Consider the following 18132-nt stretch of genomic DNA (forward strand, 5'->3'; position numbering starts at 1 on the left):
CAATCGTATCAACATACGGAATTTAATTTACGAGACAAATACGGGAAATTCGAATAATACTATTAAAATTTAAAAAGTACATTAATTTAAAAAAAGTACAATAATTTAAAAAAAAGTACAAAAATTAAAAAGTACAATTAAAAAAGTAAAAAAAAAATCACTCCTCGCCGCCGTCCTCGTCTCCGTCGTCGCCAGCCCTTCTTCACCGTCGTCGCCGCCGCCTCTGTCGCCACCTACGCCGCGGCTATTCCCGCCGGTCTCCCTCCTCATCACCTCCAATTCTTCACGCTGGCTCTGGAGCAATACACGAAGATAATCCTTTACCTCGGGGTCCACCGCCGATTGGAAGTCGGCTAAGGTCTTCACCATTTGAGCGCGCGTTTGTTGGCGCGCGAAGAATTTGAGCTCCTCGGTAGACCTCGCAACCTGTTGCGCCCGCCTTTGGCCAACCGGGCGAGGTCGGCTACCGAACGAACGAGGGGTCGGGACCTCCTGGGCCGTCTCGGGGAGGTCTGTCGAACCACCGCTGCTGCCGCTATAATCTCCGGTATAGTTCAGTTTCTGCTTCTTCGGCCAGCCAGCGTCGACACCTGCCCGGAATTTCTCCGACTCGTTGAGCACAACGTAGCAGTTCCAGTAGGTGAACTCATAGTACTTCTTCTGCGGATCGGGGTAGGCTCTCTCCGCAATCCTCCTGCAATCTTCCTCTGTTTGGCCACTGGTCTGCATGCGGAGGGCGTTGGCGTACAAACCCGAAAATCGAGAGACGCCAGACCTGATTCGGTCCCAGCACTTCCGGCACTCCTCTTCGGTGCGCGGTCTCCCTTCAGGGCAAAATGCCCTGTAGGCTGCGGCTATCTTGGCCCACAAGTTGACGATCCTCTGGTTGTTCGAAACGAGAGGATCGTCGCAGACACTCACCCACGCCTTGGCAAGCGCAACGTTCTCCGCATCCGTCCACTTCCTCCGGACCCGGCTATCCTCCTCCGGCTGCGACGACTCGCCGACCTTCTTGGCCTTGCCCTTCTTCTTACCCCGCCCTACTCCCTGGCTTTGAATGAGAGTTTCCGGAACCTCGTTAATGTCAAAACCCAAGTCCGCTAAGGAGAAGGTCTCCGTATACTGTGCATCCGTTGGGGTCGATGTGTGCGAAGAACCGGTGGGAAAATCAAAAGTCGGCCGATAGGCGTTGTCCCCCCCGGGCGTCCCCTGCGGCGGTGGAATCATCTGCTGCGCCGGTGGCTGCATCCCGGGTGCCCACCCCGGCATCATCTGCATAGGGGGCTGCATGCCGGGTGCCCACCCCGGCATCATCTGCTACCATGGGTACATGTTGTAGTACCCGGTCATCGGAGGCCAACCACCTCCCCCAGGAGCCGGGGAAGTCTGGGACCCTACCCCGGGAGTCGGGGGAGTCTGAGACCCTACCCCGGAAGTCGGGGGAGTCTGAGACCATCCCCCGGGAGTCACTGGAGTTCCTGCGTAGTTGTTCTCCATTGCTCGTTATTGATCTTGTACAGAAAGAAAGATAGAGAGAGTACTCGTTAAAACAAGTGGTGCGATTGAAAATGACGTTCAAAGCGCGTATATATAGTGTTTTCGAAAAAAAAAATTAAAAATTAAATTCTGAGCGCAGATCTGGGGCCTACAATGGCGCCGTGAGGATCGGCGTTAGAACCGGCGTCACCACACGAATCGGCATGGGTACGCCGAAATTGACGCCGATTTCGCCGACGCCTGTCGCAATGGTTCGGCGTCAGAACCGGCGTCGCGGTTTTGACGCCTCCATTGCTGATGCTCTTAGAATACACCTAAGTACTTCTATCAATTAAGTTGGATTAAAACTTTAGGGCAAGTGATTAAAAAATTGAGTTAAAAAAAATTGAGTTGAAAAGTAAAAAGGATAAGTAAAATTGAGTTGAAAAGTAAAAAGGATAAGTAAAATTGAGTTGAAAAGTAAAAGGATAAGTAAAGTAAAAAAATAATAAGAGAGTAAAGTATGTGATGAAATAAAGTAAGAGTAAGTGGATGTTTTGTTTTTTTATAAAAAAAAACAGAAAATGACTCAACTTAATTGTGATATTTGAAAAAAAATACGATTCAACTTAATTGGGACCGAGGGAGTACTAATTACCCACCAAGGAATTTGTTGTGCCGAGACTAGTATGGGATGAGGCACGATAGGCCGCGGGTTGTTGTGGGTTGCCAGCGCCGGGTGGGGGATGGGAGGGAGGCCGAGGGTGTGGATGGGTGATGGGAGCCCGTGCGACGTGGCGTGCGTGGCCGCACAGGTTGTGGGTGCCTGAACACGCCGCACGCACCCTATTTTTCTTTTTATAAAAAATCCAATAAAAAGTACACCCTCCGTCCCATAAAAATATATGCACTTTCCATTTTCGTCTGTCACACAAAAATATGTGCATTCCGGTTTTAGAAAGTTATTATCAATTTAATAATGTAGGTCGTCTCACTATCCACTGACACTACTTTAGAGCATATCCATCATTTACACTAAACTCAAACTCATTTTAGTGTAAATGTTACATCAAATATGATTTTACTCTAACCATTTACACTAAACTCAAACTTAAAAGAATATTCTCTATATTATGCCTCTTTTATTCACAAAATTTAAAAATCTTTTAGGGTCCGTTTGGTACACGGAATTGAATTGGAATTGGAATTTTATGAAATTGAATTGGAATCTTATGTTTGGTTAAATAAAGAATTGACATGAAATTGAATTGACATGTTTGGTAAATATACACACAGTTTACACACTTCACATATTTCACACACTACACACACTTCACATATTTCACACACTACACACACTTCACACACAACACACACTTCACACATTTCACACACTACATGCACTTCACACACTATACACACACTATACACACAAAATACATACATTGCACACAAAATAAACACACTATATACACACTATATACACTATACACATTGTACTCACATTACACACACTTACAAATTTTATACGAAATACACACACTTCACACAAACTGAAATTTCAAATTTTGTTCAGTTTTTCGGTTTGATTCAGTTTAAACTTTTAAAAAAATTTAATTTTTCGATTCGGTTCGGTTTGGATCGAAAAAAATATTTATAAGCTGAAAAAAATTATTCAAAAATAAGATGCTTGAAATGTGTGAAATGTGATTAGTTTTTGTAGTGAGTGAAATGTGTGTAGTGTGTGAAATGTGTGTGAAATATATTTAGTGTGTGAAATGTGTGTAGTGTGTGTAGTGTGTGAAATATGTGTAACGTGTGAAATGTGTGTAGTGTGTGCAGTGTGTGAAATATGTGTAACGTGTGAAATGTGTGTGTAGTGTGTGAAGTGTGTGTAGTGCATGAAATATGTGTAGTGTGTGAAATGTGTGAAAAGTGTGTAGTGTGTGTAGTGTGTGCAGTGTGTGAAGTATGTGAAATGTGTGTAGTGTGTGTAATGCGTGAAATGCATGTAATGTGTGAAATGTGTGCAATATGTGTTGTGTGTGAAATATATTTAGTGTGTGAAATGTGTGTGTAGTGTGTGTAGTGTGTGAAATGTGTGAAGTGTGTGTAGTGTGTGAAGTGTGTTTTGTGGATATATAGTGTGTGTAGTGTGTGAAGTGTGTTTTGTGGATATATAGTGTGTGTAGTGTGTGAAGTGTGTTTTGTGGATATAAAGTGAAATTTTATGACTATTTGGATTTTAGAATTACAATTTTCTAACTTTTGATGTGAAATTCAAATTGTGGAATTGAAAATTTTGGAATTGTAATTCAATTCCAAATTCAAATATTTTCGAGATACCGAACAATGGATTTGGAATTGGAGGATCCAATTCCAATTCCAAACACTCAATTCCATGGTACTGAACGCACCCTTAGGTTTTGGTTTAGTGTAAACCTAAAGATGAGTATTTTTTTTCTTAGATACCAAAAATGGGATTGGTTTTTGAGGAGCTAATTACCTATCTCATTTTAGGTTTTAGTGTACCCTTGGAGATGGTCTTAACTACCATTCTCCTACTTTGTCTTACTTTATCATACCATTCTCCTCTTCTCTCTTACTTTACTAATTTTGTCTTAATTCTCGTGTCATACTCATGCCCATATTTTTATGGGACGAAGGGAGTAGTTTTATTTTTATTTATTTTTATATATTTTTAGTATTTGTAATTTTCAATTTCCGTAACAAATAAACGAATTTTCCGTGTCATATTATTCTATCATTTTCAAATTTACAAGTAAAATAGTGAATAGTAGTTAATTGTTTTATTATCCACTAAAACTCGTTTTGTTCCCAAAAAGTGTATATTTTTATACAGGAGTACTATTAATAAATAAAAAAATTGTTTAAATGGATAAAATTGAACTCAGTATAAGTTACTATGGCAGTCATTCAATAAGTTAATCTAATTCAAATTTAAAGTCGAAATAATTAGATAAAGTCCAATTTTGATCCCTTATATTTGGCCTAAAATTCTTTTTGGACCATTACATTAAGTTTGTGACTTTTTGGTCTCTAACATATTGTTTTGGTACCTTTTGGTCCCAAACATATTGTTTTGGTCCAAAATAACCATTTTTTGTTAAAATTAACCGTCAAAATGTTTGATCAATTTAATAACTTAATTATAATCCAGGACTAATGTCCAATTTAGTCCCGTACATTTTCCATAAAATTCTTTTCAAGTCGCATACATTAAGTTTGTGACCTTGTTTGGGACCAAAATGTATCAAAACAATATGTTAGGGACCAAAAGGTCACAAAATTAATGTAAAGGACCAAAAAGAATTTTAGGCCAAATGTAAGGAACTAAAATTGAACTTTAGTCAAATAATTAATTGAACGATTCAGTTTTAACTTAAGTATCCTAATTAACAAATTAATTAAACCTCAGTCGAATATACTTCAGCCCATATCTCAGATCTGCCCCAGTAGATTGTTGCTAACTGGGCTTTACTCCATCTAATACATTTGCACGATTTAGCGATCACGTTAATAGCCCAGAATTAAATTTAGAATCCACATTTCAAATAAATAGAAATCCATTTTGTAGCCCAACTTTTCCCTTTTCGTTTTATTAATCACAGCGCTTACCCCCTTAATCACAATCTTTAAATATGCGTAGCATGCGATTTCATATTCTCTAATAGCATATTCAAGAGGAGAGGAGGAGAGGTAAATGGAGAGGTAATTCATATAACTATTATATTTATAATTTTTTATGAAAAATTATTCTTCAAGTGAAAAAATATAATGAATAGGTATCTTTACCTTTCCATTAATGGAAAGATAAAATCTTATAACTATCTATTTGTCTTCTTTTCATGGAAAACCATTCTTCAGGGGGAAGATATTTGAAAAGGTATTATTACACTTCATATTTTCAAATGCATTTTATACTATTATTTTATTTTAAAAAACACTTTACCTTTCTATTTGCACCTTTTCCCGTTAGAATGTGCACTTTTAAGAAGAGTATATTTCACGTTTTTTAGAAGATAAATAAATGATATATCTCGTTCCTTTATCTTTCGTTAAAGGCTAAAAAAGGCTATACTTCATTCCGTACAATATGAAAAAGACGGCACATATCAATTAGCTGCAAAATACAGCTTTCCTTAATTTATTTTCTATCAAGATAACCATTAACAGTACGAAAAAGACAGTACATTTCAAATTAGCTGCAAAATACAGCTTTGTTTAATTTATTTTATATCAAGATAGTCAAGAGTTTGGTAAAAGCTACTGGAAACATCCTCATTTTGTTTGGAATATATGGGGGCTTCACACTTGACAGCTACCAACCAAGGTAAGAAATTACATTACAATATTTCTCAACATTGTTTACTTACTTGACTAAATGAGTCGTAGTCACCAATTTCTATCTTGCTCCCCAATTCTTAAACTATTTAATTCCATAGGAATACTGATAGAAGACATGTGTAATAATTCCACCTGCTACGACGACTTAATAATATATTTTATTTTATTTTATGAAGATCCCAACCTGTTTACGGAAATGAAGTCACAGTGTCTGCGACTAATTCGAGACAACTCATTAACAAAACATGTTACTACTATTATTAATTACTCCACCTTTTTGGAGTACAATTCTCACAAAATAGTCAATGTTCGGCATATAGTATGGCGTCAGTGCCTTAAAACATCAATCATAAGTACTTAAAATAAAATTTTAATTATTTGATTATTTTTAAAATAGACTCAACTATATAGATAGTCCCTAATCTTTCATGAATGAACAAAAATAATTTCTGAAGAATTTTTATAGCATTTTTGTCTAAAAATTCTTTTTGGTACATATACCTAATTTTCAACTCAAAACGCCCCTACCGATCAAGGGAAATTTTGAACTTTACACCCAATTATTAAATAGTTCTTTCCTCCCAATTAAATTGAGTCGTAGTATTCTTTTCTGAGACTTCTCAACTAAGTTGAGTCATTTCATTTTTTAACAAAAAAATTAAAACATCCAATCACTCTTACTTTATTTCATCACATACTTTATTCTCTCTTTATCTCTCATATTTTTTCCCTCGCCCATTTATTTTACTTTCATTTAATCTATTCAACGCAATTTCTTAATTTTCGTGTTAAAAAAAATTATACCAACTTAATTAGAACAGAGGGAATAAGATATTTTCCTTGATTTTCCATCCAAATACTAAATTATTTATTTAGTGTTGTAGTGCTTAGTGGTCAATAAAAATTGTCATTCATAGCAATTAAGATATTGTGACTGTAATTTTTGACATTCTACTGTGATGTTACTTCTATATATGACTAGGTGTATATCTAGTCTTATCGCTCATTCTTTAATTCGTTATTTCTCACACCCTAATCCCGACCAACTTGATACTGAAAAAAAACACATGAGTCCACAGCTATCAACAATAAAACTTCCTAAACTTAAAAAAGTCCTAGTTCGACCTCGCATATTTCCTGCACATACTACTACTTTAATGCGATTGATGGTCCATACTGGTAAAAGAAATACTCCTTCCGTCCCATTAAATATGCAACATTTGTTTTTCGATACGAGATTTTATGTAGTGTTGTTTTATGAGTTAATGAAGAGAGAATAAAGTAAGAGAGAAGAATAAAGTAGAGAGAGTATTATTTCCATTTTTAGAAACGTTTCATTTTTAATGAGACAGACCAAAAAGGAAAACGTTTCATTTCTAATGGAACATAGGTGCAGATTTGACTAAAAGTATATTAGTAGTAGTAGTACTATATTTTATAGTGAGAGACACTTAAAAGATATTCCATCCATCACATTCAAAATATCCATATTTCTTTTTTTTGTTTGTCTCTCTATATATTTAATTTTTATGTTTAGAAATAAATATCTTTCTCATTTATTTTCATTAAATATATTCAACTACTACTCTTTCTCTCTAGTTACTCCGAGTAACAATTCTTCCTAAAATATCATACTCCCTCTGTCTCATTTATTGGCGGCACGTGTTTTAAGAAACATTAAGAAAAGTGATTGGAAAAAAGTTTGTGGAATAGAGGTCTCACTTGTATATATTAGTTTTAAATGAAATGTGAGTGAAGTGAGTTAGTGGAATGTGAGACTCTATTACCATTTATAGTAAAAGTGATACGGGACTCTTATTCACGGATGGATTAAAATGGAGAAACGAGACTCTTATTCGTGGACGGAAGGTGTATCACTCAAGAATTTGTGACATCTTGAATGAGACGGATGAAGTAATAAAATTTGCCTCGTTACGTAAGATGAGCAATTGACCAGTTTCACCATTAAATGATTAACAAAAAGGATTAAATAAAGCTAAAAAGAACATGGCCGTAAAAGTCACCATCAGTAAAAAACAGTGATGAAATCGAAAATAAAATATTTTAGTGAGGTAATGATAATTAAATTAAAGGTCGCTCAAAAAAATAAAAAAATAAAAAAATAAAGGTTGAGGTAACAATAATTAGATTAAACTTGAATATGCGATAGTACAAACTCACCCAAACCCACAATCTTATGGTGTGAATGATTAAATTATGTAAAAAAGTCCGAATCAAACTATCAATCTTGTGCTGTAAATAATTAATAGTAATTGTAAAACTCCCCATCTATCTTGTACTGTAAATAATTAATTCTAAAAGCTTCCATGTTCTATCAGTAATTAATTTTTTTAGTGGTGTGATTGAACATAGTCCTTGCTTGCTATACGGACTCAAAAGGCATCCAATATAAGCGGACACTTTCAATAGCCCAGCCACTTTTTTTGTCAACAGCCCCAGTTTATTTGTCTGCGCCCATAAAAACAAGTGTCCGTAGCTATAAGCCGGACACTTCCAATAGTCCCACTACATTTCACTTTATTTTATTTTTGTATATTTTAATTCAGTTAGAATAAAACTTTTAATTGAATTAACCCAGCTCCTTTTTAAGTCAAAACCAAAAAAAAATAGAAAACTAAAAAAAAAGAAATCAAAAAATAAAATAAAAAATCAAAAAATCCATTTCCTTTGTCTCCTTCATCAACCCATCTTCTTCTTCACTGCAATTTGCTGCATTCTCTCAAAAATTCAAAAGAAAACGAAAAAAAAGAAATCCGGCTACCACCGCGCCGGGGCGGACGCACAATAGGCAGGCGCGCCGCTCGCGCACCGGCGTGTCCTAGCCGCCTGCTCGCCGATGGAGCTTCCACTCCCTCCCAATCGTCCGCGTCGGGGCGGACGCTTTTCCTACAATAGACAGCCGGGGCGGCGGCGATTCCGGGGCGGCCGGCGCGCCGCCCCTATTGTGGATGCCCTAATGTATGTAACCCAATTCTTAATCTGTATAATCCCCTCAATCTTCCGCGCCTCTCCAAAATAATAAAAGCACCCAACTAGTGAAAAATAGAGTCGAAAACTCAAGAAAAAGCTTCTACTGGACAAGATTACCGGTGTCGGAAAAGAGATTGGCCAAGGAAACTTGTCATTTTTCATTTTTCGTGGACAGAAGAAATATTAATTAAATTAAAAGCACCCATCTGTAAAAAGTGAAGTAATCGAAAATAAAATTTCGTAATGATGTAATCATTTTTAATTAACCTGATATACACATAATACAATAGTGCAAGCTGTAATTGAACACAATCCTCGCAACGTGTACATCTCCTATTCTATAAAATCACCCATTCCCCACAAACTTCCAAACCAATAAAAACACCCAAATATTTACTGAAAATTAAAAACACCCAAATATTCAGTGAAAATGGAGGCGGAAACTCAAGAAAAGGCATCCGTGATGCAGAGAGTGAAGGGGTGGTTGGACAAGATCGGCAACACAATCAGCAGCGTCGGAAAAGAAGCCAAGAGATTAGCCAAAGAAGATCCCAGAAGAGTCGTCCACGCCTTCAAAGTCGGGTTAGCGATATCTGCGACTTCTCTCCTCTACTACTTCGACTTCTTCTTCGCTGGATTCGGCGTTAACGCAATGTGGGCCGTCATGACCGTCGTCGTCGTCTTCGAATTCTCCGTCGGTAAAAAAACTGCTTCAACTTTCACTTTCTTCGAAAACAGAGATTGATTTTCAAAGTAATAAATTTTCAGGAGCGACGCTAGGAAAAGGAGTGAACAGAGCAATTGCGACCTTGCTAGGTGGAGCTCTAGGTATGGCGGCGCACGATTTGGCCGATTTGACGCCGGAGAAAGTGGAGGTCGTTTTGATCGGCCTGTCTATTTGCGTAATAGGTAACGAAATTCAGATAATCATCGTGCAATTGGGAAAAAAGGTGTAATGACGGTTTGAAATTTGCAGCTGGTGTGGCGACTTTTTGCCGATTTTTCCCCAAAATTAGGGCGAGGTACGATTATGGGTTTCTGGTGTTCATCCTGACGTTCTCTCTGATATCGGTGTCGGGCTACCGCGCCGATGTCGTCTTCGACATGGCGCACAGGAGGCTGACGACCATCTTGATCGGCGGCTGCGTCGCCGTTTTGATCTGCATATTCGTGCGCCCCGTTTGGGCGGGCAAGGATCTTCACAGATACACCGCTGCCAACATCGAGAAGCTTGGGTGTTACTTGGAATGTATGTTCATTTTTCAATCTTGGTTATCTTTTGAGGGAAATTTGAGTTTGATCCAGTATTTGATGGGATGATTATTTTATTTTATTTTATTTTATACGTAAATAAATTTAAATTTAAAGATAGTCTAATGGTGGGTTTGAATTTATTATCATTTTACCACTAGGCAACTCACACATTTTATTTCATTCTATTGTATCAGCTTTTGGGAGTGCATACTTCAAAGAATCGCACGACAAAAACCTAGCACCACTCAGAGATTTCAAAACAGTGCTCATCTCCAAAGGCACGGAAGACTCATTGGTGAGTACTACTCAATGGAGTAGTAATTTTTCCGTCCCTTAATACTAGAGAATTTGAAAATGAGACAGAGTTATAATGTGAAATTGGTAAATACGAGAAAGATCGAAAGAAAACTAGTTGGAGTATTGTTAAATGATAATGAGGCTCACCTCGTTAAAAAAAAAAAATTAACCAAAAATGGGTGTGGACTAATTTTGGGGGACATACCAAAATAGCTAAAAATTGGATTATAGTATTTTTTTTAGGGATGAAGAAAGTATATTTGATTAAGTTCGGCTTAGTTCTAATTGTATTTATTCAACTCGATTGGTTCTGATTGTATTTATTACTCGTTTAGGTCAATTTTGCACGGTGGGAGCCGAGGCACGGCAAGTTCCGGTACCGGCACCCGTGGGACCAGTACCTCAAGATTGGGTCTGCAACCCGTGAATGTGCATACAAGATTGACGCACTCAATTGTTACCTCAACTCAGATGCGCAGACGCCATTAGAGCTTCGTACAAAGATCCAAGCCTTTTGCACCACGATTAGCTCTAAATGCAGTTTAGCCCTCATAGATGTCGCAATCGGGCTTCGGACAATGACTTGCCCTTTGTCTAGCGAGAAACACATTATGGACGCCAAAGCTGCGGCCAAGACACTCAAGGCCCTACTCAAAACTGAGCTTTGGCACGACACTGAATTCCTCGACATTATCCCAGTGGTGACAGTGGCCTCGCTGCTGATTGAGATTGTCACTTGCACGGTAAAGATAGCTGACTCCGTTGAGGTGCTAGCAACGAAGGTGAAGTTCAAGAAGCCCAAGCCAGAGATGAACAGGCAGGCCAGCCGGGAAAAGGTGAAGAGGATCCCAAGTATTGAAGCATCACATAGTGTCAACATTGTGTTTGAGTGATTAATTACTACTCCTACTTACTATTAGCTATGTGATGGAAAATATAAACATGAATCATAGTTCACTATGCAAGTACGTCATAGCAAAAATGTATGTGAGGAGGAGATTGCTGTCACTTGAGTGCAACAATCTTTGTTGTGATGGAATTATGCATTAATTAGCGGTGAAGTACACGTAGAAATTTGAACATGAGTATTATATATTAATCTTTTCTTATATTTTATATAAAATAATAGTAATTGATCAAAGGCAGAATGAACATTATATAGTGTCAAATTAGCCCAAGTTCATAAAACTTAAATAGGAAAATCGGCCTAAGTTTGCCACAATACAGCCTTTTTGAATTGACCTACATTAATAATGTAACACACTAGAAATAACTTTAGACACTTTAGTGAGAATTCGGTACTCCGGTTGAAAATTTGGCTAACTATGATATTCGAAATTCATGTTAGACGTCTAAGTTGTTACAAATTAACCTCAACTCCAAGTTGTATTCACATTAAAACCAAACACTCTTATGTCCATACCTATTACTAATAGTAGAAGATATTTTAACTTCATTTAGAGTGATAAGTCGTGCACTTTAAAGAAGAAAGTAGAAGAATCAATTTCTTCAATATTTTTTGACATTTATCGCTGAATCGGCGATATAAACACGTAACATAGTTACTGGTTGAATAGAAGCGGACACTAGGTCCATGAATTATTATTATTATTATTTTACTATTAATTTGGATTATGAATTTGGAATATTCACAAAAAAATGACGTCGAATTTGGCGTAATATTTTCCCCACATGAAAACCGATCAAATCCTCTCATCTCATTATATCGCATAGCATTTCCCCCCTGCATGGAGACCAGTTGACTAAGTCCTTTTTTTATTGATAAATAAATTTTAGATTTAAAGGCCGCGTCACAGAGTACCTGATTTCCATGCATTCCACAAAACAACTCCTTGCATTCCACACACCAACGACACTCTCTACATATCATAGCATACAAGCTCTCATCTATCTCTTGCATTGTTCTTTTGTCAAAGCTATGCCCTCACTTTTATCCAGTTAGCCGAAGCCTACATTGTTATCGAAGGAAGGAGGTTTAGTTGCATAGATTGTGCTTAGGTGTTTGTGTCTGTTGTGTATTGAACTAGTCCGATTTATCAGTAGGCAGCGATGGCGCAACCACAAGCGTAGAGGTGCAAACCCCCCTCCCCCTCCTTAGAATTTTTGTGAGTAGTAAGAGCGACCATAGCATGACGAACAAATGATCTTTTGGTTGAGAGAGCGTCGTACAATATGTTGGAAATATTGAAGCCTTTTAGACGGGCAAACTCTTGTTATTACAAAAGAACCAAAAACTGGAAGGTAAGTAAAACAAAGTAAATACAATAAAAGGAACAAGATGCAAACTATATTCTTCTTCAAGTCGAGTCGAGGTGACCCTCTCTCCGCAAGACGAAATACGCCCCGGCTAGTGCTCACGGATTGACGTAATGTCCCCAAAGATGAAACGACTTTCCTCCTATCGAGTTGAAGCACCTCAAACTCGTAGGCTCCGGCGAACTTGAATTGGAGGCGAGAACAGAGCAATGCAATGCTCCTAAGATGCGAACTAGAATGCTTGAGCTAGAGAGAAGAGAAAGTGTATGTTGTGGTGTGTCTTCCATCTCTCAAAACAAGCCTATTTATAGGCTAGGAAAAACAAGTGAAAGGTCTTGCAATTAGGGCACCTCATAAACATTTGGAGGTTACACCATATGAAAGGCCAAAGGCCTAGCCTTTTGACATTTTCACACGTGTTTTCCTACAATCCCCCACATTGGTTAGAGCGCTGCAAGCTCAAACCAACACCAGACACAAATGCATGTATGCAGACTCTATGCTCAGTTCTCAAGAAACGATACTGTATTTGGAGAGGTAACTTGTGGTTTTGAACCTTCCATAGTCAACACTATCGGACATACCGGTGGGCTAGTGGACGCGATGCATTGAACTATTCCTCCTTGGTGTATGCCTAGTCAATAGCATCAACACAATATTGTCTCAACTCCATCAGTTCTCACGTTTGTGTCTGTTTCGGCCGTGGAACACCTCTTTGGAATTCATAAGTGACTCACACACACGAAGCGGCATCACTTCTCACTTATATAGGTGATTCTTTCATGAGTATCCTGCCATACTGCATCTCCTTGAGATTTCAAGAATCATTAAAAGTCAAAAGACTTAACCTCTTACCACGTGCAGGTTACAACACTCAATGCTTTCTAAAGAATGGGCGAAGATTAAAATCTTCTGAGTGTTACAGCTAGATTTGTATAGCTTCGTTTTCCCATTGAACCAATCCCATGGGATCTCCAATAGTATGGTTGGGTTACCACTATACTCATCTTTTATGATGTGGTTTTCAGTCCCATTCCTTTTAGCAATTTATGCATTTGATCACGGTTTAAACATTTTGTTAACGGATCCGCTAAGTTATCCACTGACATTACATAGTCAACTGAGATAATGCCACTTGTGATCAACTGCCTTACGGTATTATGTCGCCGACGAATATGTCGAGACTTACCATTATAAAAGCCACTTTGTGCTCTACCTATAGCTGCTTTGCTATCACAGTGTATCAATACTGCGGGCACTGGCTTCTTCCAACATGGAATACATTCTAGGAAATTTCTGAGCCACTCGGCTTCTTCCCCTACTTTATCCAATGCGATAAACTCAGATTCCATGGTGGATCGAGCTATACACATTTGTTTCGTCGACTTCCACGAAACAGCACCACCCCCCACAGTGAACACATAACCACTCGTCGAGAACGAGTCTTTTGAATCAGAGATCCAATTTGCATCACAGTACCCTTCAAGTACTTGGGGATATCTTGTGTAATGCAACCCAAAGTTAATTGTATACTTCAAGTATCTCAAAACTCTACATAGAGCTTTCCAATGTTCCTTGCTTGGGTTGCTTGTAAATTGGCTCAACTTGTTTACAGGACAAGCAATATCAGGTCGAGTACAGTTTGTGTCACGACCGCCCTTTAGGGTTAATAAATACGGGCGATCGTGATTAAAAGAATTTTAATAAGCAGGCGAAAAAGATTAGGGTTTCAACACAAGTTGGACCAACTATTAATATCCTATTAAATCACCAAGAGTTTAATATTATCCAACAAGAAAATTCGGAATATCCATTATCCTAACAATTAAAGTTGTCGGCCCAAACAAAACATGAATAAACGAAAAGTCACAGCGGAAACGACCAAGAGAAAGAGTGACGTCATGTGTGAAGACACAACGACACCCAAGGTTCAAAAATACCATAATATCTTAAATTCACTTGCTCAACACCACCACATCCTCGTCGCCGCTCAACCTGCACATAGGGAAATCACATGCAGGGTTGAGTATTATAAGAATACTCAGTGGCTCATGCCAAAACATTTTCAATAAAGAGTAATTTATCATGCCATTCACAAGTAACCATCGGGGTTTAGCTTTAGAAATGCCCGAGGCACTCAAAATCATTTCCATTTCAAACATCGACTGATCAGTCATTTTCCCATAGACGTTTACCATATCTGCCAATACATGACTTGGAATGTGGCCACAAACCAAGCCACTAGACCGGCCAGCCCGTACGCTAGCACACGATCTACCATAGGTGTACACTAGCCCAAGTAGGGTTTGCGGCCCTACAAGGACCCGAATTCGATTTATATAATAGTGGCATAAAGCCACATCAGATAGGCACGTAAAAATCAAATCATAGCATGATAAATACATATTCATTTCCATCAATAAAATATTTAGGACGGTTGTCCTTATTTAAAAGAAAGCCCACCTCAATTGATTAATTCTCTACACTTCCTTTCCTTTGGTATCTCGATTCCCTTGCGAAGTCTCACCTTTAGAATTTAAATAATACATATATCAACATACTTTCCAATTAAATCAATAAAATGCATGCATCCTAAGCGAAGTTATTTATCTCGGTTTTCGGTTATTCGGCGGCCGCTTACACCCTTAATTCCTCCGTTAGCTCCTCGTATTTTTCTCCACGATATCGAAATAAAATTCCCAAAATTAATAAAAAGTAATTAAATTATCGCAAGCATTTCCCCTCAAACTATATTTATTTCGGACTTAGGATATAATTATTCGTTCGTTGAAATATTCCGAAATTAATTAGATAATTCGTCACTATTAATTATCGGCCCAAAGATTTATTTAAAAGCCCCAAAACTTAATTATTTCCCCCACTTTATGTCTCCAATTAAATTAAGAAGCCCCAACAAATTAAATTAGAGCCCAACTAGCCAAATCCTACCATTTAGATTAAAGAGGCCCAAACAATTAAATGGAGCCCAACATCCAATTCTAATTAATGATGCCCAAACCCAATTAATATCAAAACCCAAAATCAAGATCTCACATCCTCACTCTCGGTTCTCTCTCTTCTCTCTCCCTCTTCTTCTTTCTCTTCTCTTCCCTCTCGCCGGCTGGAATTTCTCCCAAATCTCCCGTCGGCTTCTTCCGTTCGCCTCACGACGCCGGACGCCGCTGCTGCTACTGCTCGTCGGGGAGAGGCTGCTTTCGCTGGGAGGAGCTGCTGCTGCCGTCCGCGCCGCTGCGCCGTCGCCGTGAGTCGTCTCCAGCCGCTGCGCCGTCGCCGCGAGTCGTCTCCAGCCGCTGCACCCGACGCTGCCGTCGCTGCCGGGAGGTGCTGCCTCTGGCGCGAAGGGTGCCGCCACCGTGAAGATGTGTCACTGCCGCCACAACGCTGTCGTCCAATTCATCCACCGTTCATCACCGAACCAACCCCGAACAGATACCACACAGCCCCGATTAACTCCGATTTCAACTGAAGAGCTCGGTTCTTATTCAAGGTATGTTTCTTCCGTTCTTAGATTTCAATTACACTATGATGGGGTTCAATTGTTGATGGGGATTTGTTCGTATAAATTGTGAGAGTTTAAGATGGCAGATATGAGTGAATGCAGAAAGTAAGCGTGTATTGATGTGTATAGAGTTCAAATTTAAAAGGAATTTTTACCTTCTGCCTGAAGTTGAATTGGGATGATAATAGTGTTGGGTGAACAAAGAGGTTCCTCCGGATGTGGTTTCTGTCAACAGAGATTACTGATGTTGATTTCGAACAACATTGAGAAGTCTACAAAACGAATTGATGAAATTGATTACCTTGAATAGAAGTTGAAGAATGGTTCTTGCTTTCTTGCTTGCAGATACGATAGGTGAAGAAAAGAATAACTGATATATGATTTAATGTAGTGGAGAGGGGGTTGGGGATATGGGAGAGATTTGTGGGATAGAGGGGAACGGTTTCAACGTGGAATTAGGGGATGAATTTCGAATTCCCCTTTTTTTTATTTAATGTGATTTTGCTGAAGTTGGATTTGTTTTGGTATTTTATTTGCAGCTTACGGAGGAGAAATATCTACTCACGGAGGAGGAAAATCTGCGTAGAATATTTAATTAAAATTTGAATTAAAGATATTTTATTTTAATTAGTTTAGTTTAATTCACAGCCCATTGTATTTTATTTTAAATTGTGCAGTACACAATTTATTTATCACGGACTGGACTTTCATATTATTTATTTTATTTATCGGATCCAACATGGAATTGAGTCCAATAAATATTTCTCACGGAAAGGAAATTATTTAGATTCGCGATGTAATTTATTTCATAATTTCTAGCTCTCATAACATATAATCAATTATCCAAAAACCTTTAATCTACCCTCTGTTCAATTATTCGAGCAGCCACGTCACATATTCAACACTATTGACCCAGTCAAAATTCCAACTCAAAATTAGGTCACGAGAGATATCCAACAATTTTACTCGATAATTAATTCGCGGACCTCGCAATATCAAAAGCATTAAATACATGTACTTTAGGGTTCGAAAAAGTGGGGCGTTACATCTTACCACCCTTAACAGAAATTTCGTCCCGAAATTTGTTACCCTCATGTAAAGAGTTCCGGGTACAATTCCATCATTTTATCCTCATTCTCCCACGTGGCTTATTCATGCCCATGATTTTCCCATAGCACTTTCACACAAGCAACAGGTTTATTCCTCACATTCTGGATCTTTCGGTCTAAAATGGATTGGGGTCTCTCCTCATAGCTCAAGTCTGGATTCAACGCGACTTCCTCAAAACGGATCACGTGCTTTGGGTCGAACAAGTATTTTCGTAACTGCGACACATGGAAAATGTTGTGCACATTTCCAAGGTTTGGTGGTAGCGCCAATCGATATGCAACGGGGCCCACTCCTTCGAGAATTTCGTAAGGTCCGATAAATCGCGGCTTCAATTTGCCCTTGACGCCGAATCGTGTTATCCCTTTTGACGAAGATACCTTCAAGAAAACTTTATCGCCAGCTTGAAATTGTAAGTCGGTTCGTCGGACATCCGCGTATGATTTCTGTCTGTCTTGAGCTTCTTTTATCCTCTCACGAATTTGTCGAACGATTCCCACCATCTCTTCAACTGCATCAGGTCCGAGTATTCTTCTCTCGCTAACTTCATCCCAGTAGAGCGGCGATCTACACTTTCTTCCGTATAATGCCTCGTACGGTGCCATGTTTATCGTTGCCTGAAAACTGTTGTTGTAGGCGAACTCGATCAGTGGTAGTGCTGCCTCCCAACTTCCTCCTCGGTCGAGTACCACGGCTCTCAACATATCCTCGAGAGTTTGGATCGTTCTTTCGGATTGTCCATCGGTTTGCGGGTGAAATGCTGTACTGAAATTCAATTTGGTTCCAAGCTCTTTCTGTAGACTCATCCAAAATCTTGAGGTGAATTTTGGGTCACGGTCGGA

General features: G+C 38.7%; 1 protein-coding gene across 1 annotated transcript; it reads left to right on the forward strand.

The window, feature by feature from the left end:
- Positions 1-9158: 9158 nt before the first annotated feature.
- On the forward strand, positions 9159-11468 carry LOC121761376 (aluminum-activated malate transporter 2-like). The gene is made up of 5 exons (XM_042157038.1): positions 9159-9533; positions 9604-9744; positions 9812-10084; positions 10284-10384; positions 10722-11468. The coding sequence occupies exons 1-5, from the start codon at positions 9266-9268 to the stop codon at positions 11277-11279; spliced, it is 1341 nt and encodes a 446-aa protein (XP_042012972.1). The 5' UTR covers positions 9159-9265; the 3' UTR covers positions 11280-11468.
- The last annotated feature ends 6664 nt before the right edge of the window (positions 11469-18132 follow it).

Source organism: Salvia splendens, chromosome 2, assembly GCF_004379255.2.
Source record: "Salvia splendens isolate huo1 chromosome 2, SspV2, whole genome shotgun sequence".
Classification (NCBI taxonomy): Eukaryota; Viridiplantae; Streptophyta; class Magnoliopsida; order Lamiales; family Lamiaceae; genus Salvia; species Salvia splendens.